General features: G+C 36.4%; 1 protein-coding gene across 3 annotated transcripts in view; it reads right to left on the bottom strand.

The window, feature by feature from the left end:
• The window catches only part of Unc5c (unc-5 netrin receptor C), a 357,131-nt gene that overhangs the window by 47,035 nt on the left and 286,818 nt on the right, over positions 1-23,278 (bottom strand). For 2 of the 3 annotated variants that reach the window (XM_052732282.1, XM_052732284.1), the window contains exons 7-10: positions 22,010-22,174; positions 5,620-5,676; positions 3,516-3,707; positions 2,501-2,845 (exon numbers count right to left, since the gene is read on the bottom strand). In XM_052732282.1, coding sequence (XP_052588242.1) covers positions 2,501-2,845; positions 3,516-3,707; positions 5,620-5,676; positions 22,010-22,174 — 759 coding nt within the window. The remainder of the gene's footprint in view (positions 1-2,500; positions 2,846-3,515; positions 3,708-5,619; positions 5,677-22,009; positions 22,175-23,278) is intronic. The other variant, XM_052732283.1, reaches the window with a different exon arrangement.

Here is a 23,278-nt window from a genome sequence, read left to right as displayed (position 1 = left end):
GGAGAAACCAAAAACTGCTATTAAAATTTTAAACAGCTGCAATGATGCATTGTTTTTGATTAAAAAAAAAAGTTCCTCATGAAATTCAATGTCAGGGAAATGCTAACCTCAGCCATATCAGAAAACATTTTCCCCCCTGAAATATCTGGTGAGCATCAGTGTTATTCCACAGCAGAGCTAGTGATGGGAAGAATTTATTTTATTATACATAACTCTAGAAAATGAGCAGCAACATCTCACCCAGCGACAACAGGTCTGTGCACTTCTCATTTGTTGATGATTGGTGCCCAAGATTATTGGTATCAGCTGAGTGAGAACTGGACCTTGGACGATACTGAGACTATTTGAACTGGAGTCAGAAGATGCTGGAGATGCTGGCTTCAAAAACTGGGTGAACATTTTTGTTTATTCAGTTTGAACAAGTTTTCAGTTGAGGTCCATGATGGTGGTCTGTGGTCTACCCTTTTTACAACTCCCATAGTACAGACCAGCACTACAGAGAGTGACTTGGCTAAAGATATTTGGGTCTATCTTTTCATTCCCATGAAATGAACCTTAATTAAGTGCAGTAAAATGCATAGACTGTCTTTGTGAGGACAGTATCTGACTTTTCTATAATGTCAAGAAAAAAACAAGGATCCTTGAGTAATGTGTAATGACTTGGCATGAAGTAGAATGCGCCCAATGAGAAAAGGCAGAAGGAAAAGTTGCCCAAGTGGCTTTAAATCTCAAGAACATAGAATAGAGGGCTGAGGGGCTTAGGGGTGCAATTATTTGAATGTCTTGACAGAACCCTATCTGTGAAGGTGTTGAACCATGGTGTTCTTGAAATGGAAAGGGCAGCTATGGTGATAGGGAAGTGGAATGTGGTGTTAATGTAAGCTTGGCTTATGGAGGCCATGAGACTGGAACAGGAAGGCTGTATATGAGACAATTTAGAGTCAGAATTAATTTTCCAATTAAATCATACAATGTACCTTGATCTCGCTAAGGGGATGAAAAATTATAAATGTAAAAGAAAAAGAATAGTTAGAAAACAACTGTACTCTATTGAATGAAATAATCTAACGTTTGTTTACAACATTCTAGCTACTCTCTTTCCATTTAAAAAAGACTCTGTCATAATTCACATATTGGAAAGTGGTGGGTGCAGAAACAGAAAGAAAAAGAGAATTCAATGAGCATCATGGAAGAAAGCATATGTTATGGATAAATGTAATTTTTAAATGAAGGACTAGGATATGTTTGACTACATAGTTAGTGGACTATTATACACATAATGATTTTAAAGAGCATAAAAATAGCATGGGAATTAATGAGAAAAGGTTAAACACTTCTTATGTAACATGATATCTGTTACATACATCATACAAAAGGAAAAATGATATTCTGTCAAATAATTTTAACTTTATTAGAGGACCTTTTCAAAGGGATGGGTAAAGAGTTATCAATGCACTGAAGCAGGGAATGAATAAGAAAAACCAAAGACAGCTTCATATTCAGGCTATAGATTCCTGTGGTTTTATACTTACTCATATATATATGTATATATGTGTGTGTATGTATATATACACATGTATATACTAGTATCTATAATTATATCATAAACATATACTATGTATTAATAATATAATAAAAGATATACTATATACTATTTGTGTAATATATATAATATTACTTATATAATATATATATATATAACATAATTACATAATTTTATATGACAATACAATAGGTCAGTGAAGTCATTTCTGTTATTTTATTGAAAAATATTCACAGATTGTTGGAAAGTGTTAGGCTGTGCTTTGTAAGTAGTTATTAGTTGTCTTATGTCTTATAGTTAGTTGCAAGTCTGTCAATATTACTGGAAATGAATACCAACTTTCAACACTGGCAGCCACTGACTTAAGTCCTCTATGGAAGACGATTGTGTTTTTTATTCTTTAGACATTGCTAAACTATATAATATACTTAAAATAAATAAAACTACAAATGTACACTAGATGAAGTTGAGATTGTAGACAATAAATCATAGACTGGAATAAATATCTTACAGATACTTTCTGATTGAATAATGTACTGAATAATTAATAAATGAAGATTCTGTGTCTTTTATGTAATATTTTCTGAAATTTAGCTTCCTTGAGAAAATTGGGCCAAACCAACTGACTGCATTTTCTAATTAGTTTGTTTTGAACTACAGGGACTACAGTGAGGGTTCCTGGGTTGATTATACCTTCAAGGTGGTCAGTGCCAGTTCTGAACAGAAAATTCTCAGAAGAAAGTTCTTTCTAGAGGAACTGAGTTTACAATTGATTGGATGAAGATAAATGCTTTTGTAGATTTTTGTATGAAGTAATGCTTGAGATCTACTGAATGGAAACTTGAGTTAGACAACATCTAACATTTTAGGTTCAATAAAAACAAACAGAGATAAGATTTTAGCGACTCCAGTGTGATTTCAAGCTGCATCTTTGTCACTTAAAGCTTTAAGAATTACCTGAGTTAGGAATGATGAGGTGACCCCCAAGTGAGTTGAAGGTGCCAAATGCTGTGCAGGATGGGTCAGTCTGTCTCGCAAGACTCTGATTCTTCAGGTTAAGAGCCTCATTCTCTAGCAAGGATTGGGTCATCTGGGGAGACAGCTTGGATGTGAACTCAGAGAGGTCATCCTGGGGAGTGACAGCACCTGAGGTGTTATACACTTTGATTTTCAAGTTGGGCAGTGGGTCCAGAATTGGAGAATTGGTCATTGGGATTTTGTCTGAGACATCATGCAGAGCATAGACAGGTCCCCTGTACATGGCTGCAGCTGAGGTGAGGTCCGGGGGCACTGCCAGGAGATCTGAGTCAGAAAGAGAAAAGAATTCCATTTTTATTCTCCATTCAGACCATGCTAGATTAGTGAGAAACCACTTCACACCATTAGGCCAAAGCAAAGCTGCTCTGCTAACAGTACAGAAGGAGAGATCACAGGCTCTGGGAAACAGGGCAAACGTAGTGTCAGCATCTATCTTGTTATTGTCCATTGATAGGTAACCTCGCTCCTTCGATATTCTGCCTTGGGGTCTAATCATGACACTTACAGTATTCGGCCATTTCAACAGATTAGAAAGAACAATAAGAGTTACCGAGTCACTATCTGGTAATGCTTTTGCTTGCCTATGCTAAATATGGATTCATCTGCACATCACTGCATTAAAAGCATTATAAGAAGGGCAAAAGAGACCAGAAAAATCAATGAATCAATGTAATTATTCTTTCAAATAGAAGTTAAGAAGCAGGACAGAGATACTTGTCAGAAAAGCAAACCAGAAATGATCTGTGCATCTCATCAACTTTGACTGACTGTACCAATATTTTCATTCTTATAATGAACAAAGCAAACCAAAATCTCTGCCTTCACTCAGCTTCTGTTCTAGCTCCACTGGATGGCACAAATGCAACAGAATTTTTAGCTGTGCGGGCGCACTGCTCACCACGTGTGTAACTCATAGGGCAGAAAGCTCACTGACCTTGTCTGGCAGCCTTGATGTTCACAGGCTGAAAGCCGCCATTGAGTGCTGAGGAATCAATGATGTCAGACTCAAAGTCACGGTGGTTCTTCCGGTAGACAAACAGGGCCACCACAACAGTGATCGCCAGACAAACAGTGACAGCGATCACAATCCCAACATAGAGCGCAACATCATCTGAGTCAGGAGCAGCTGGAAAGAAAGAATGAAACATCAGACCAACTGCTTCGAGAAACTTCCCACAGAACACATATGTATTGCAGTAATTTTTTCAGACATTTATTGCCATTTTTATGGGTTAATTTCAAGTCTATTTCAAAAGCTATATAAAATGACTGTGGCTTTTCAATGGAAAATTATCTCTGATTTCTTTTTCTTTCTCACTCTGCATCAATCTACCCACTAATCTATCTCATAATTGGGCAGCATAACAGACTATTTATTGCCAGGCATTTAAAGAAACTGGAGCCTAAACCATCTCAAACCACAGGAAGTAAAAACTTTATTACTCCTTTCAGGTGAAAAAGTTTGGGAGGGTTTTTGAATTCACTTATAGTTAAAAAAAAAACAACAAAACAAAACAAAACAAAACAACCCATAAACACTATCAGAAACATCTGGCATAATTTTAATCTGTATGTGGATTGAACCAAGATGTTTTTCTAACTACCACTCAGTCATAAAACTGCTTCCTATACACTCTTCTCTCTTTCACTTAAATCAGTGCAAGAATGTATGGGAACCGTGGGACTGTTGCAATACAGCAAAGTAAGTGTAAGGAGTGAACATGGTGGCTTAGAAAGGTGTGTTTTCAGAAGCCCCGATCTGGGGCAGAAACTAATGTGAGTTCCAGCTTATGATGCAGACACAGTATTATCTCTCAGAACCCTGAGCTTCTTATGCACCTTTGTTAGAGCTTCCCATCTAAGCTTCTTTTTACTGGAATAAACTATAGCTCTGTGATGTGTCAGAGAGGAAAAGGTCTTGGTCAATGATCAGATGGGCCAGGTAAGCATTTGACCAACACAAGGTGCCATCTACAGGGGGCTATTTTAGGTAATGCAAAAAGAGAATTCTTACAAATGTTGCCTGTTGCTTTGGTGGCATGAAACAGGCTTGGATAGAAATGGAAAAGGTGACAAAAACTGATTATTAAGACAAAACATAAAAAATCAGTTTGACATTGTTAGGTCTTTGTTTTAGACCCATCAGAAATATTCTGCAAAGCTAAACAAATCTGCAGTCTCCTCACTGTAAAGAGGTAGTTAAGCTGATGCTTCAGGTAGTCAAGAACAATTGAAAACTTCATGGTGAACTTATATACATGTACATTTGGGGGTGGTCATGGAGAGGATTTTCAAATCTGTAGGTTTTGTGATCTAAAATTTGAGAAACCTCTCTCCTAAGACACAGAACCACATGGTTTAAGTGTGGAAATAACTCATCATTTTATCTGCCAGGGGTTCCCAGCAATTACCCACTTTCTTGTGTCCCAGTGTCTTTAACTACACTGGCAGTTTATATGAATCTACTGTTGGAAAGTGCCCTCTTTAAAAACTACCACCCTTCCCAGTATTTCAACTTTCCCATAGAACAAGTCAATATTGACAGCATCATCCCAACATCCCAATATTCTTCATTATGTGAACACTGCTTTCAAAATGCTGACTCTACTTTGCTGTGGGGTTTTATTGGAGACCCTGTAAAAGAAATCTTAACTCCGGTCAGAATAGTATATCTAATCCTTAATATTTTACTTTACTTATTCATGATTTATAGCACAACAGATCTGCATTGTCTCAACCTTTCCTTTTTAGTATTTGAACCCTGCCCTTTATGTATCCTAGCCAATTCCATGATATGTTTTCTCAGTGACGAGGACTAGTGCTGTCAATGGTAGACTGATAGCTTTTAGAGCTGGCAGCGACTTGAAATGACCCTTTCTTCTCTTCAGCATTGAAAATCTAATTTGCTTTTCATGTTAGAATACATTAGGCTCCTATTTCCTGTGTGCACATCTGTGAGCCAGCGAAAGGCAAACTTGAACAGGGGCAATAATGTTAAAGGACTGTTTCCCAGCATAAAACCCAAACGTCAAACTTACAAGAAAATCCATATTCATTCTGGGTTCTGTGTTCAGTTGAAATGGGGTAAATGAATCCTTGAAAAGAAAAAAAAAAACAATGAAACAGAAATGGAAACAAAATCAAATTAATGAAGGAAAACAAAATAGGAAGCATGAAAAAAATGGTTTAATTAAAGGAAAAAGGAAAAGAAACCTGTGGTTCTTTAAAATTCTGGTTGAGTATGGAATTATGATTTTGTGCCCCCTGTTTGCTCTGGAGCCTCACTAAGAATTAATAAGTAGGCAGATTGAATTTCAGAGCAAAAACTGGTCTCGAGTCACTAACTTTGGAGTGCTTAAAGTCTTTCTTTTATTGAGCATAAACTCTAATGGATCTAATTTATTTCAGACATCCAGGGTCATTAGCATAAGGAAAATCTTTTTTCCTTATCCCTGCCATATGCTTTAATTCCCAGGACATGCTCAGAAGGCCCTGAACAGTTTTCTTTTTCTTTTTTATTTAATCATAACAGCTTGCATTTGGCCTCACAGAACTAAAGCAGGCCTGTCGTCACTGGTCAAAGGTTAAGTACCCATTTACCCAGCTGAGCATGCTCACCTCACCAGCATCTTGGGTCCACTTTTTGGATTTTTGTTCATCACTTGTCCCTTTCATTTAGTAGGAATCCAATCAAGACTGCCTGGGGACTATATAGACTGTCAATACAATGACAACTGGGTGTTTTTTTTTTTTTATTTGAAATCATTTGAAAATCAATTGGGCTAAGAAATTTTAAGCTTATTTATTTTAGGACTTTAGAAGGATGTTTTACATTGGCCAGGTAATAACTAATAACCTCATCTCACTGAAAATGCTTTCTCATTTGAATGCATTCTGAGTAGGAAACCGATGAGAATAGTAGCATAACACTAAAAATGCCAACACAAAGTGGAGGGAGATAGGCATAAAATGGGTAAAAATGAGGACATAAAGTTTTTGAAATGAGAACGCTGTGGAAAGAAATGCAAGTTCAACTTATAACTGGCACCCAGTGTTCCCTAAGATTTAATATTCTGCAGCATATGAATTAATCAAATAACGTAGCACCATTTGGATTAATCAAATGAAGATGAACATGAGCATGTGAATTAAACATTCCTAGTAATACTCAAGGGCAAAAGACTAGAGAGGAACCAGAAGAATCACAATTAATTAGTTCGAAGTGAAGGTCTGGAAGGCTTTAATGGTAAGGGTAACTCTAAATCAGGCTGGAGGTAGCTCTTCTGCAGCCACAGAGCACTCACTTCTCATCAGCTATTTACCTATTTGGGATTTAATTCCGGGGAAACGCACAATGCTACTTTAATGAAAGTGAGGCTTGCTGGAGCACAGATAGGTTTGCTCTGAATTAATATTTAATGCTTTATTTTAGAGCAATGATTGCAACTTCCTACTTGGTTTTATAAATATTATATTCCTTATCCCAGTTGTCGGAGTCCATGTATTAGTTTGGTTTTCATTTTTAAACATCTCTGTCTGGTAATAGCTTTTTTCCATGTATAGTCTGTGAACTCAATAAAAGGACACCTGGGACAAATAGAGCCTCTAGAAACCCAAGGACTAAGGGCAAACCTAGTTTACTGCTATGAAAGGAGAGCTGAGGATGAAGCCCTTCTTTTGGAAGTAAGGATGCTAGTCAGAGGAATGTTGAAAAACTTAGTTTTTACATGTGACAGGACAAGGATATGAGTGTAAACAGAAACTTGGAAATGTTCTGATGGTGATCTGGAAAATGTTAATAAGCACTTATAGTGGCCTGCTTAAGTGCGCAGGAACTCCAGATCTCATGAGAGGAAAGCTTCAGTCCAGACACAATGACATGCTCTGAAGTATATCCTCCCTGATGGCTTATCTTCCCACTTCCCAGTAAGATTCTTATTTTTGACAGTCAAAACAAAGCATAATCAAAATGTAGGTCTCATTTTATTTTCTAATGCCCCATATTTACTTAGATCTAGACCATTCAATAATTAAATTGGTGTCATATGCTGTGATTCTGAGACATTTAACACTAAGCAAAGAATTAAGAATTCACTCACTCATTCATTCAACTATTCATTCAGTAGGTGATTTTGAATTCTACTATATTTTGAGTTCTAATCTAGTTATAGTAGAAGCGTTCCCCCTGCCCATAAGGAAACAAGTAAGTAAATGACATGATAGACAAGATCATTTTAAATGTTGAAAATATTCATTAAAAATCAAGCATAAAGCCTGATGATGTAGTTCAGTTGTGGAAGGCTTGCCTCTGACATGCAAATCTGTGGATTTGATCCCCCGTATGGAATATGTACAGCATCAGGAGTGGTGATGGACACTAGTAATCTCTCTACTTGGGAGGTAGAAGCAGGCAGATAAGAAGTTCAAAGTTATCAGCTACATAGCAAATTCAAGATCAGCCTGGGGTACATAAGACCTGGTTCAAAACATTGTAATCTTCACCATTGTCATCATCATCACCACATCATCACCATCCATAATATAGAAGGAATATGTGGTCTGATTAGAGACATGAACAGCAGCAGATCATGTAGGACTACTGGTCCACAAAGAAGTTTTAATTTTATTACTAACAAACAAAACTACTAGTCCACAAAGAAGTTTTAATTTTATTACTAACAAAATGAAAACTATGTGTTTGAAACATGAAACAAGTCACTTCGGATTTTCTACAGAGAATGAACTGCAGAAGGAGCAGAGCCGCAGTATTTCAGTTACCACGCAGCTGGGAGATAGCTTTCAATATATCAATATACTTAGTGAAGTACTTGCATTTGAATTTGCTTTCAGCAAAACAAAACAAAACAAAAAATCTAAACGTCTCACTCACTATTAGTTATTTCTCATAGCCAATTAGGACAAATCTAGGCAAACGGTTAGTTTCCTACATGAAAAAAACCTAAATCGGAGCATTATTAAAGTGTGTTCAGTGCTCCAATTTACTATGTTATGGAAACATTGATGAAGAGTTTTTGAAGGCAACTCTGAAACTGTTTCCATCCCCTCCTAAACATGTTTGCCGCTACATAAGGAAAACACCACTTAGGAGGCTGGGATGGGAGTTTGCTGCACCCTGTAAATGAGAGAACAGAAGAGCATTTTCCAGAGCTTGTTTTTATGCTCTTCCATCTGATTCACCTCTCCTGAAACAACTGGGGACATTTTCTTCAGTTAATGAGGTGGCCCTGCTGAGTGCAGTCCTAGCAATAATGAAAAATAGCAAGTCCAGCACAACACAGTATAGAATGACTGTTTTGTAGTGTCACTTTGGAATCTAGTTCATATCTTAGGGATATTTAAAGTAAAGCCATATGAAAGAACACCAGGGATGCTGGCCAATGTAGTGAACTTGAGTTCATGGTCTTGAATTTGTCAGCCTGCTAGACTTCTGTTTGACTACCAGCTCTACCATTTCTTAAGTGGTGAGATGCTAGAAAAATGACATCTTCCCCCAAGTTTCAGTTTTCTGATCTGTGTAGGAGACTATAGATTCTTGTTTCCATAGCTGTAGAAGGGAGAAATTGGGTTTACAAAATGCTTATAATCAATCAATAAATGGCAAACAGTTATGGCAATATCATTATGAAGCATAGTGTTGAACTGCATTGACATGCTGAGTTCTAAGGGAACATTTTTTTGCACAGTGAGTGTGGCCTAGTTAATGAGTGACCTAAGAGATCTTGCCTTAATTTTAGCTCCCTGTTTACTGCAGAGCCAAGGAGCCAAGTTTCTCTGAGAAGCCATGGACGATGACCTCCTTTAAGTACTATATACTCTTACTGTCCCCATTGAAAGGGGTTTGTGTTTATTTAGCCTTTGTGGCTCCTGGCAACCATACAGTGACATGCTTCAGAAGCGAGTTTCCAGGAGCAGAGTGAAAATTGACACTGGCCTGATTTCTCAATCGGGAGTGCTTCATTTCTCATTGAAGGACTTAAAAGGGGGCAGAGGTGGTGGCTTTTATTCTTGCATTCTCACAATGTTTGGGGGCTTGTTTTGGCATTTAGTAACTGAGGTCCAAGGACACTAAATGCCCTGAAATGAGATGAACATTTTGTTCTTGGGAACAAAATGTACTCCAAGTCACAACATTCAAATTGGTATTTTCACTGTCAGAGGCAGGAGGCCCTGGGCAGAATGCAGCATCATTAGTCTCTGGACCAGACAGAGGGCAGGCTACAAGGGAGCTACTTATACCATATAACCTCTTAAAAGAAGAACTTTGAATTCTTAAAGAAATTTTGCTTTTTAAAGACAAAGTTTTCCTAACCTGGAGTACTAGAAAATGAAGGGTTAATTATAAAGAAAAATAATTAATTATTATTACTCTATGTATATACATATGTGTGTATAAGAGTTGGTGCTCAGGCACCAGAGAACATGTGTGGAGGTCAAAGTAAAACTTTCAGGAGACAGTTCTTTTCTTTCACTATAGTATCCGATGTTAGACTCAGATCATCAGCTACTGAACCATCTTGTTGGCCCTCATCATAGAGAAAAGCTTTCAATGAACTTCTAACAACTTAAAAACAAAATCAGGTCTTGAATGGTGTGTGCGTTGTTCCTTTGGCTCCAAAAGCATCTTATAATTGCTCATAACGTAATTTCAAGAGATCATATTGTCTAAGCTCTTTCAGTCAAGGAGACTGTGTCCAAAAGGCTGGAAAGGATAATTCCAATAGTATCCAAGTTAAAACTCAACCAAATGAAATTTGATTTCAGCTATTCTTGTCAATCATGTTGATACCTGAGTTTTGCCTTGTCTAACCCCAGGGTGTCCCATCTGCATTTGTTTTGACTCTAGACTTGAACTGCTACAATTACCCTACCCATTTTCTGGTTGATGGTATTTAGGTGACATGAGAAAGAAGTGACTCCTATTTTACTCAAAGTCATCTATTTATCCAGGGATGAGGCTGCCCTTATTTTCCAACTGATATCCAACTGTTTTAAAAATCAGAGTCCATGTCTAAGTATCTTAAAATGGAAAGAGACATTTCTTTGGTTTCAAATGTCAGTAACAACACATAGTGTTTGTGCGGATGACCAGTACCGGGGATCTGCACAATTACATGCCTGAATGTAGCCTATTTGGTGGGGTTTCATTTGGACGTTGTCAGGAGCAGTGCTAGAATCTCTATTTCCCCAAATGCAGCAACTATTTTGATTTTTCTAGTTTTTAAGAAATTGTTTGCTTTCAATGAAGTATGAATAATAGATGATAGCAAAGTGATCTTAGCTGTATAATTAAAATAATTTAATGTTGACTACTTTTGTTCTATCATTAATATTTTCACACCAAAATTATTGTGATGGCTAATTCTGATTGTCAACTTGACAGAATTTAGAGTCACTAGGGAAATAAACCTCTGGTCATATCAGTGAGGGATATTTTAGATAAGGAAGTTAAGCTGGGGAAATACCTTAGTGTAGGTAGTAGCATTCTGCTCACAATCTGGAGTTACTGATTCAGATGCACAGACCAGTCTCCATCTCCCCAGCCCTGGGACTACAGGCATGTGCCACTGTGTGGGTGTTGGGAATCAGTACCCAGGTTATTGTGTCTGCACAATATTCCCCCAGCCCCAGAAAAAATCAAATAAAATGATAAAGCAGTAAAAAATCAGGCAAAAGAGCTCATATGGTAACGGGAGTAAAAATTAGAAAGATCTGTGGTTATATAGTGACTCCAATATTTATCTGTGGGTCTTACCTTAGGTGGGTCAGTAGTTTCTAGTCAATGTTTCAATTTCTTGCTTTGCATAACAGAACAATTATTAGGGATAGTCAAAGGATCCATCTATAAAGTTATTTTTTTCTATTTTTGAGTACTAATTAAATTGAACTCAAGTCATTTTTGACTCCATTTAGCCTCGCCCAACATTGAAGAGTACAGTTGGGAACAATTTCAGCTACAGCCTAACAGTGCATCATTATGTGAAAACAGAATAGAATTAAAATTAAAACTGAAATTCCTTTAACTATAAAAAACATAATTTTATGCCCTCTAAAATTTGAGAACTCCTGATACAGACTTAGGAAATATTTTAAAGGAAAGTATGTATGTAGATGCTGTGGGAATTATAATTCTTTGCATTTGGAACCAAGCTAGTCAAAATGGAGATGCTATGGTTTTGTAAGGATTCTTGCTTGCCTTCATGGTTTACTCACTGTTGAATAATATGGCATTGTTTGCATGACCTTAACATGCATAAACAGACTTAAGGATGCTTCAAGACCTTTACAAAAGGGGATCATTTCTTCTCTGAGTGGATGACATTATGACGCTGTAGTTACACATCATAATTCAACAGTTCACAAGTGTGTTAGCTGTGTTTTTTTGCAAGTTTGTGGTTCTTCTGTTTTTTTTTTTTTCTTCTGTTTGAGACAAGACCTTACTGTGTGGTATATTATGGTGATATTTTATTTGTATTAAAATGTTATTTGTATGTTAATAAATAAAGTTGCCCGGGGGTCAGAGCTATTAGCAAGCCATAGGAAAGCAGGGCAGTGGTAGCTTACGCTTGTAATTCCAGCACTTGGTAGGCAGAGCTGGGTAAGTCTCTGTGTGTTCAGGGATACAGCCATTATTGGATACACATGCCTTTAATCTTAATACCAATCATGGAAAACCTGGAGGCCTATACAGACAGGCCGTGAGGAGGCGGTCATGTGGTTGGGTTTACAACCAATGAGAAGGCAGGACAGGAACTCTATATAAAGACTTTAACACAGGGGTAGCTCTGGTTCGGAGAGGTAGGACCACCGCAGGAGGAAGGGTAAGGTTTTAGCTCTTAGCTCTGACCTCTTGGCTTTCTTCTTTGCATTGGTTCTGTGTTTATTATTTAATAAGAAGGTTGGATACATCTACAGTATATTATGGTCTGGAACTCACTAGGTAGCCTCAGCTCACCTGAGTTTTCTTGCCTTACCCTCCTGTGTGCTGGGATTATAGACATGAGCCACCACACGTGGCTCAAGCTAATGTTTTCAAATCACCAACTTTTGGTTAGTTTCAGTTTTATTTATCTATTTGACATACACTCACTAGAAAACTTCCTAAGACTCTTTTTCCTTTAAGATCTGCTCATTAGAAGAATCTGCTCCATGTAGACTTGCCCTTTTCCTTGACCTGGCTGCCTGGTCCGTTTGCCAGTGTTTGCACACCAACCTAACATGCAAATTTTCTTGTTAAGCCTCAAGAGTAACTCAGAAGTAAACATACCCAGGTTCTTTTTTGTTCCTCTCCCAAGTCAGGGCTTATTTTGTAAACCCATCAGAGAACTAATGATGTCAAAGGTCAGGTTTGTTAAAAACACACAAGGTCGTTTATTATAATTTACCCACTCTTCTGAGAGTTTATTATTGATGGGGCTTACAGAAATCCAAGTAAATGAGTATGTAAAATTTAAGACGTGACAACAAAAATGGAAAAGAACATTTTCTTATCATGATGTCAGTCATCTGAGGTTGCTGTGACTATCTGTCGCTCCATCTTTTAGAGGACACTGGCCATGCCACACTAAGTTGGTTCATGACCTTATTTGTAACAGTTGCTAAGCACACCTTCTGAAAACAGATAGGAGATGTAAAAAATCCTACCAGGGAATAGGTCTTATCTCAGGGCTCACAGTGGATGCAGCATAAATACCTGAAATTCATCTCAGTTCACAGTCCAGCTTAAGTATCAGTTGCTCAAGTGCTTTTATGATGGAGAATCCAAAACCACCAATGTTTTAAAAGAAGAATAAAACATTATTAAGTTCAGGGTAACACTCATAAATACTCCATCATAACAAAGACCTTCGACAGAAAAAATAAAATAATGTAGAATCCTGAGCTAAGGTGATTTAATATGAAAGTGTATTAGCCCATCTGTTGGCTTTTGATGATAAAATAAAAATCGATCTAAAACCTTGCACTAAACCCATTTTGCCCTGCTTGTTGGTGCAGCCTAAAGAGTGACATCTTTCCTGATCCCCCAGAGATGTCACTAGAGGTGAAAGCTCTTGGTTTTGTCTCCTCACACTAACCTCTTTGGACTCCATAGGTGTTCATCAGGTTTCTGTGGTCTAACGTTTCTGACCACATCCTTGCTTTCAAAAGCAGGAAAATGTTTTACCAGAAAGTAGAAAGGCAGACCACACTGATTATGCTGGAGACTATTGAGGACTGTGTTGGGCAGGAAGTCCATGGACAGAATATTTATTTGCCATCTGGGACACTGCGCACATCAAGAACTATAGAAAACACAGCTATGGCATCAACTTTTAACTCCAGATAAAAGTGTTCACTGTCTAACACTCACAGCCACGCTTTCCTACCAAACCGCTGTGTTGACAAGAATTCTGCTGGAAAGTGACTAGCACCTTGGCAAGTGCCCACCGCAGGCAGTTATAATCACATCATTCTGAAGCTAGAGAATGATGATTTGGTAGGTAAATGATTTCCCCATGCTCTAAGCACCTGGGGTTGCAGGGGCCCTAGTATGCAGTGTGTCCACACTGAAATTTACATGCAGAGAGTTCTGCTGCTTCCGCTGGTGAGAACTGATGGAAGAACTGTGTGACATGCAAATGTTTTAATGAGTAGAAAGTGCTAAATTTGCACAATGCATAACATTTTAATTTCCCAGAATCAGGGGGTTCACTGATACAGACACAATTCCAGGCAGTTCTTATTTGGAAATTGCAATTTAAAATTTGTCTTCTGTTGCAAGAACTCTCTTTAGTAAGAAGTAATTCTAAGTTCACATTTGAACTCTTACACATGCTAGTGTGGAAATTCAAATTTCAAATAAAATTAAAAGCTAAAATCCACAGGAATGTTTGCAGGAATGTACCAATTTAATCCAGCAGTACACATTCATGGACCAGACTACATTTAGTCTTTGGATAACTATTTTCCAAAGGAAGAGAAACACGGATTAAACTATTATAAAACATTACCTGCTCTTTAAAATACCAATGTATTTCAACATATAATCAGTTTATTGTTGGCTTAGCATTATTTAAAGATTCCTTAAGAGCTCTGTTATTCTCTATTTGTGTGTGTGTGTGTGTGTGTGTGTGTGTGTGTGTGTGTGTGTGTTCCTGTTTCTCTTTCTTGCTCTCTGTCATCATATCACCTCATGCAATCCTATTTCAAGGCTTTTCTTTAAATACTGGAAGCAGCTTCCTTCATGTAATTTTCAGAATAACAAAGAAACTGAAATATTTTAATAGATAATCAGTACAGTAGCCCCTACATCACCGTCTTCTGAATAGGCATTATTACATTAAAACATTGAAATTTGTTGTGAGACTTATTTCTTTCTCATACCAAAACAACTAGACATATGTTTTTGTTATTTTCAATATGAAAAACCCTGTCTTTGTTATTATTTTGTTTGTTTGTATTATATAATCCATGCTAGTCAATGTATCAAAATACTTCAGCATTTGAAATGATTGTATTCTTTTAAAATTTGTTATTTTTTGTTTGTTTGTTTGTTTGATATAATCCATGCTATTCAATGTATCAAAATACTTTAGTGTTCGAAATGATTGCATTCTTTTAAAAAATTAAGTGTGCCTACAAAAAGGTCCAGTTTTTTGGAGGTTATTTAGAGACTCTGATGCTTTTAACTACCATTGCTAATGTATTTTAGTACACCCACATTAATTCCTTAAAGTTTTAATTTGAAGGCACAATGTGTTGTCTCTAATGTAGCAACTTCTTGTTTTATTTAGGTCAATAAAGTTATGTCCTCTCTGTCTGTCTGTCTGTCTGTCTGTCTCTCTCTCTCTCTCTGTGTGTGTAACTTCTTAAAAATGAACTGAGATGTGAGGGTTGCCTAAATTTTTATTTTATTTTATTTTTAAAAATAATTTTATTGAAGAATTTTTTTATTCATTTTACTTACCAATCACAGATCCCCCTCTTCCCTTCTTCCGCCCCTCCAGCCTCCCCTCCCAACCCCTGCCCCCATTCCTTCCTTCCTAAATTTAGTGGAGCTTAGCCAATATCTTAAATATTTGGATCCTGTTGTACAAATGTCATTTCATAGCATTGAACAATGAATCTGATAGATCAGACATTCTACGAATAAGGCTGGTTGCAAACACTGGGTGATATGTGCATGACAGGCAACTGGGAAATAAGGGAAAACCACAATTCAATTCCAAATCCCCATGTCTTCAAAATACTTGATTTATTAGCTGTTAGTATCTCTTGCCAACCTGGGTTTAACAACTAAACTTTTCTGCTAGTATTTTATTAAATACTATCATTAATAATCTAATTCGAATCAACATGATGAAGATCTTGAGATTAAACCAGCAATATTGCTATATCTCAAATTCAGAGGAACCACTGTCAGATCATGCTGGGACACTATCCTTCCCTTAACATTTCTTTTTGAAAATGTAGTTTATAACTAGAAACATAATGGAATACCAAGTACAATGATGTGCAGAACAGAAATCATATAGAAAAAGAAAGAAGTACTTATAGTCTCATAAGCCCAGGGAAAGAATAATTTTCAACAATAATTTGCTAAGCTCATTTTATATAGTTATAGAAAAATGCATATATAAATCCAAAACCTGCCTTATTGGGTTTGAATCATGAAAATATTTTATTTTAGTGCATGCATCATTATGTATTTCTTTTGCTTTTCTTTCTTTTCTTTTTTCTTTCTTTCTTTCTCTTTCTTTCTTCTTCTTTCTTTCTTTCTTTCTTTCTTTCTTCCTTCCTTCCTTCCTTCCTTCCTTCCTTCCTTTCCTTCTTTCTTTCTCTCTCTCTCTCTTTCTTTCTTCCTTTCTTTCTATCCTTTTTTCAAGACAAGGTTTCTCTGTGTTTCCTTGGCCGTCTTGGAACTAGCTCTGTAGACCAGGCCGGCCTCCAAGTCACAGAGATCCGCCTGCCTCTGCTCCCCGAGTGCTGGGATTAAATTTGTGCACCACTACCACCCTGTGTTTATGTATTTCTTCACCACTGCACTTTTAAAAATTATCTTTATGACCATGAGTGCTCAGCTTTGGTGAGACAAGTGTTTCAGCTGCCTGACCTCCAAGAAATAGCAATGTGAGAGCAAGAGGGTGGGGAAGAGCGTTGTCTTCTAGACATGGCAAGGCTGCTGTGCACATGAGTTCATAGCAGCTGTGCTGTTATCCGAATATGACCCACATACAATCAGAATAGTTCAAACTTCCAGCATGGAGAAGGGGCTCCGAGGTGCCACCCTTGGCTTAAGAGCTCTTGGAAGTTTTTGGCTGCTGGGAAGGGAGAATTACTTTTTTTTGGTTTGTGGCTACTGGTACTTTGCCACAGTGAATGATCCCACACACGTGTGTGAGTAGCCACTAATTAGACTCAATGATTTTACACACACACACACACACACACACACACACACACACACACACACACGTCGGGAATGAGGTGTCGAGGGGAGTTAGAGGAAGGATAAGGCCAGGATATTTTGTATAGACATAAAATAGTCAAAGAATAAAAAAATGGGCTTAATAAAAACAAAACAATATAAACAAATAAAAATCTATAGATAAACATGTACATATATATGTAGCATTTATACTAATTAATTGAAATCTATTAATTCAGGTGAGATTGGTGGGTTAAGGGATATTATAATTTTGAAAATTCTTTTCCTGAAATAATTTTGAAGATCTGAATATCTACTAGTAAAACACAAGTTTCTACTACAAATGCATCAACATTTAGCATAATTACCAATTCAAAATATTAGATACTTTTATAACTGATTCTCAAAACCGTGTGTGTGTGTGTGTGTGTGTGTGTGTGTGTGTGTGTGTGTGTGTGTGTGTATGTGTGTGTTACATATGTGTGTCCATGTGTGCTCCCTGTGAGAGTATTTGCAGAGATCAGAAGTCAACACTGAACATCTTCCTCTGTTGTCAACTTTAATATCTGGGACATTGTCTCTTTGTTAAGACTTTTTATGAAACCAACAGTAGCTTGGTAAACATTTAAAAATTACTTCAAATGGAAATTAAATATTTTTAAAATATAAAGCCCAAGCAAATTAACTTTATAAATTAGAACTATGAATAGAACAATAACTGATATGTACTTAGGCGTAATGAGAAATGGAACTAAATGATGGTCAAAGCAGATAATCAAAGATTTTAGTCAGCTATTTAAAATAGACATTGTAAGTTCCATGTCTTCATTTTTAATCTTTCTTGGTATGGTTTAAGTATTGAACTCATCAAAACCATAAAACTGGATTTCTTTCCATAGGTTTTAAATTTCTATTGACAAAGGGAGTTTAGTTCACTTATATTGTATTTCTTGAAATGTATATATTTCTTTCTATCATCTTGCTTATTGCTGATATTTACCATGGCCTTTCTTTTTCCCTATATTCCTACCCTTAAATTTTTTACCTTAGTTTATATATTCAATTTATACATTTGTAGACAGTCTTACCATTATATCTGGATCACTTGAATCAATGAAATGTAATGTGAAAAACATTACTATTTGCTTCCAGAATAATACATGGATTTTTAAAATCCTACCTTAGTTTATAACTTATTATGTTTCACATTAATATCATTTAGTTTCTCCTTAATTTCAGCTAACCCTCAACTATTCTTTATTTGATTGTATCAATTCTCAATTTCCATTTTGTTGTTCACCCAGTGAGTTTTATGAGAAGCAAATGAATCCTTTGTTTCTACTTGTCTCATAATCTCTTTCAATTTCTAGATTAATGAATGTCAAATTTCCTCATGTTAATTACGAATTACCCTACTATTGTTCACATAACATACTTTTATTTCATCTGTTTCTTTCAGCTCCATTTGATATGCATCCCAGTCTCCTGATTTTTTTCTTCACCTTTATCTGTAGCTGTATCTAATCTGATTATTAATCTTGCATGAAGTTTTAAATTTCAACCATCATGTTTAAATTTTTCAACATTCTATTTGATTCCTCTAAATGTACCCATCATTGTAACAATATTCTATGCTTTCATTGTCAAATACAGTTGCATTTATACTTTTACTTACTATTGTCCTGAGTCCCTGTGATGGAGTGCCAACTCTTTTGTTTTATTGTAGGTTGTCCCTTACACTGGACTGTTCTCTAGGGGATTTTAAACCGTTATTTCATGCAACTTTCAGGAATGGGCTTTTTTTCTCATAGACCAATGCACTTAGATTGCAAAAGGGAACTGTCTCGTGGCTTGCTGTCTGCTATGCTGCCTCAGAACCTGCTCCAAAGAGGCTAATTACATGTCTTTCTATAATATATCTCAAGTGCCATCCCACAGCCGGGTATAGCATTGTGGTTTTACTACAGATTTTACTTAAACAAGCACTTCACTTTCCTTTTTCCCCTCTGTGATTTTCCTGTGGTTTCTTTGGGATGGTGGGCAAAACAGTTCCACTTGTTTTTCATGGTGGGCAGCAATGAATGAATTACAGCTTTATTAAGTTCTTGCTCCAAATCTCAGCCCAATACTTTTACTAAGTCTCTGACCCCAATGCAAATCCTGACTCCCACACACTCCAAGACCCAAATCATGTCCACTTCCGCTCTTGGCCACTCTGGTGTCTCCCACACAGCTGCTTCTCCTGCGGCCTTGCAATTACCTCCCTGGTACTGGTAGATTTTCCTCTCTTCTTCCTGTTCTCTCTTTCTCTTTGTGTGTATAGTGGTATTCAAGTCTGTAACATTTTGCCTAATATGTCTACATGTTTCGAATCAAAGGTGTTTCTATTGTTAGATGGTAAAGAAATAAATGTGTCATAATTTGGTTGTTTTGAGAAAAATAATGACTAAATATTGACAACAGCATTTTCTATTAATTTCACCTTTCATAGATCTTAAATACCTATTTAGCTTATTGAAAAATAATGTACTATGGTATCTAGGGAACTCTTGAATCCTAATCAGATGTATCAGGAACTTAGAGCTTCTTTTACCCAGCAGTGTACCAATATTCATAACAGAATTAATTATATATAATTTGAGGAGAATTAAAAATTTCATTTTATACTTGGTCTGACATTGAGTAGGCCGACTTTGTTTTTAGGTAATATGATTGTATTGCTAAATAACTTAACACATTCAAGATATATGAGTTACCCCAAAGCAAATGCATATTAGATGTCAAATTCCTCATAGGCAATTGCTACTCTGTGGCTTTCTGTCCCAGTCCATTCTTTTCTCTTAACATGGACATTGTCTCTCCTCCAAGCTTTGTAGTTTTGTTGTTAAAAAGGCTTTTGTTTTCCAACTAAAGGTAATATTATTTCTTTGTAAAACTTTGATAGCAATATTTCTCCAGAAATTCCAAGCTTAGTGGGAAACAGAGGCTGTAAGTGTGCGCTGTAAAACACTGTAATTATACATCGAAGCAATCTCTCTGCCATTGTTTTATCACCCAGGAAATCAATAGTGGTAGAGACTACAATTCTCTGCTGGGCTAGAGTGGATCTAGGAGGACAGATGAGAGAGTTTATTGACTGAGTAGGAACTGCTAGCATAAGAAATCACAGCAGCAGGAAAAGATGGCTTTTTACCTGAGCGACTTCCATCCAAACTCCAAAGTGTTTTTGTTCTATAAGGGACTTGATTTTTTTAAAGCAAGAAAACACATAAGTAAACAAACCAAAAAACACCACCTGTGCCCCAAATTATCTTTCCTAATTATAAGCACACTGCCAGCCATTATTGTTGGTAAATATTCAATCATGAGGGAAAATTCCATTATGGCTATGAGAAATGAGCTAGATACTGAGGAACTGATAGTCATGAGGTCTTAATATGAATCTCTTGTGTTTGACAAATGTCATAGTTTAGAAAGTATTTTGTAGAGGACATGTAGCATGTAGCACTATAGTCATTATAAACCATCTTGTTCAGAATTTAAATACATGTAGTAGAAGCAGGAGGCATTGTATCTATCAATGCTGAGTTATTATATTGAGAGAGGATGAAAGTATTAAAGAAAAACAACACCCCCAATCTAAATATTTGTACTTCTCAATTACATCAATCAGTTTGTTTCATACTAAAGAAGAATATGAAATAATAAAAAAGTGGCATATTCTATGTTTTTATTTTTTTGTCCTCAATTAAAATTTGTGCCTGGGGATGAAACCTGTATTTCTAGACAGACAATTAGTAAACAGCTGTCTTCTCTTTATTTTTCACATTTCTAGAATGAACAGTAAGGTACATAGTAGCTAACTCTAATCATCAGAAGCTTAGGAATATGGCAATGTTTGTGGAACACAAGTGACAGCGGCTCCTGGATTTTCATTCAGTATGAGCAACAGTATTATGTATTTGTACTTAAAGTGAGTTTTCTTTTTAAAGGTCCTTGTGTATATAGGATCTGAAAAGTAAACAAAGTTGCATTTGTGTGGTGAAAACAAAGTCCTTGTTCTTAAATAACAAACACAAATACTCCTCTGTGAATACATCTCATTATATATGCAGCATGCATGAGGAATGACAACATTTGGCCACCAGTAGTTCAGATTCACCATGGCACATTGTTTAATCCATTTGCCTGAAGAATTCTATGTGCTTTATTTCATTGTTAGGAAAAGAGATGATAAATAATGGACATTCCAAAGCTCTGCAACAAATGGTTAGGAGTTTGCAAGTATTAAATGCAAGCTATCATTTCACTGACAAAATTCTACGCATAAGGCATGAATATATAATATAGCTCATTGCATCTAGCATATCATCTGAACCAACTTCTGTGCACATTAAACATTGTTTTATCAATAATGTTCTCTTAGAATAAGCTAAATTATACTCATGATGTAATTTCTAACGCAAACCTAGCACTTTCAAGAGGTTGAGAGATGTTCTTAACTAAAGATTTATTGTACATTCATAAAACTACCTGCAGAAATATTTATTGTCCTTGTATATTTCATATTTCAAGGAAGTTGGTTCAGTGCCAGGCATGAATTACAAGTAAATAGCTCACTTTTTGTAAGACATGCTTTGATTCTATGAGGAGTTTTAGGTACCCTCATGTGCTAGGTAATACAACTGAGTTAACAGTTCTCTGGAAAGAATGACAGCCTCTCCATGAAAATGGCTGAATTTTTGTTGTTGTTGTTGTTTTGTTTGTTTGTTTTTGCTTGAGTGAGAGCAATACTATGTGTAACATTTGTTAACCTGACAATCAATATTCATTCTGGTTCCTGAGAGATTAGCTTTTCCCAGTTATGAAAGAAAGCTGGGATAGAGCTGTATCATTACATTTTAATTGCTGTTCAGTATCCTCAATTACTAATATTCCTTCAAGATATCCAAATGTCTTGGTCTCACACCTCTCGGTGCCTGCATTTCCTCAGTTTGACTTACCCTGCATGCATAGTCCATCAGTGCAGTTCTTGGATTGCAGGACCAGGCCATCACAGTCTTTGCCCCCATTCTTGGGTGCTGGAGCTGTACACTCCCTCCTGCGCCAATGGGTGCATTCAGTCCCACAGGTTGACCATTTGCTCCAGGATGTCCACCTGCCATCCACTGCCATGAGAAAAGCCAGCATGAGGTCAGAATAAGCAGTTACTTAAAAGGGAAAAGAAGCATAACTCAATTTCAACATAGCAATAAGAATGGAAAAAGATAACCTAGTGAGAAGCCTGGAATTCACTTAAGCCTCTGGTGAATGAGTTATGCTCTACCTGTGGGAGTTCTGTGCATTTTGTTCCTTCTGATGGGTCAAGAAAGGCTTACTGGGACACATCAGGAGCTATGTAAGCAAGTCACCTCACTTCCTATTTATTCATTAAAGGTGAGGCTTCTGGATATTGTATTGAAGATCAGAAGACTTCCTTTTTGATCTAAGATTCCTTCCTTTATAGTGTTATGTAAACTGTGAAAGCAAAGATGTATGAGAGCTGGAAGCAAAGGATGTGTAGTAGTGAAAGAACTCATCCATTCTCTTCTCTCTGTCTTCTCCCCTCCCCCTCTCTTGACTTCTATATTTTTTATATTTTATTTTGTCATCCAGGCCACTTGATTTGGCTGAAACCTTTGCCATGCCTTCCTATAAAGACAATATTACTTATAGCTTATTTTATGATTTCTCTCCATTATTTGATGCTGTGCACATTTCTATTCATGCTGAAATAATATTTAAGTAAATCCCTAATTTTGGCAGTGACATAACAATTCAAAATTGACCCAATTTTATTCTAATTTGGGTGGATTACTTGCAAGAAAGTTCAGTAATAATGAGCTGAGATATCTCTATCTTGAGAATATACCATTTGATGTCAATTTGAAGAATAAACTGTCATACTTCAAAACAAATCCTTTTAAGTATACTAAAGAAATAGGATTAAAATGTTAAACCAACTTTAAAAAGTGTTTAATTTCCCCCTGAAATACATAAATATTTATGATTACCTATAATTCTACATAAAATAATGCCAAACTCATTTATTGAACCTTTATACTTCTCAAATCTGGATACTGGAAAAACAATATAAATTTTAGTAGCTTACAGTGTTTGACAAATCTGTCTTATTACTGACTAAATGTACTACCCATAATATGTACTAGGATATAAACATGCTTATGTGCAGAATTAAGGAACACATTACTATTTCCATAATACAGGAGTTG

Source organism: Peromyscus californicus, unplaced genomic scaffold (assembly GCF_007827085.1).
Source record: "Peromyscus californicus insignis strain IS unplaced genomic scaffold, ASM782708v3 Scaffold_9__1_contigs__length_137607984, whole genome shotgun sequence".
Lineage (NCBI taxonomy): Eukaryota > Metazoa > Chordata > Mammalia > Rodentia > Cricetidae > Peromyscus > Peromyscus californicus.
The sequence above is the reverse complement of the archived record's forward strand: the minus strand, read 5'-3'. Positions and strand labels throughout refer to the sequence as shown.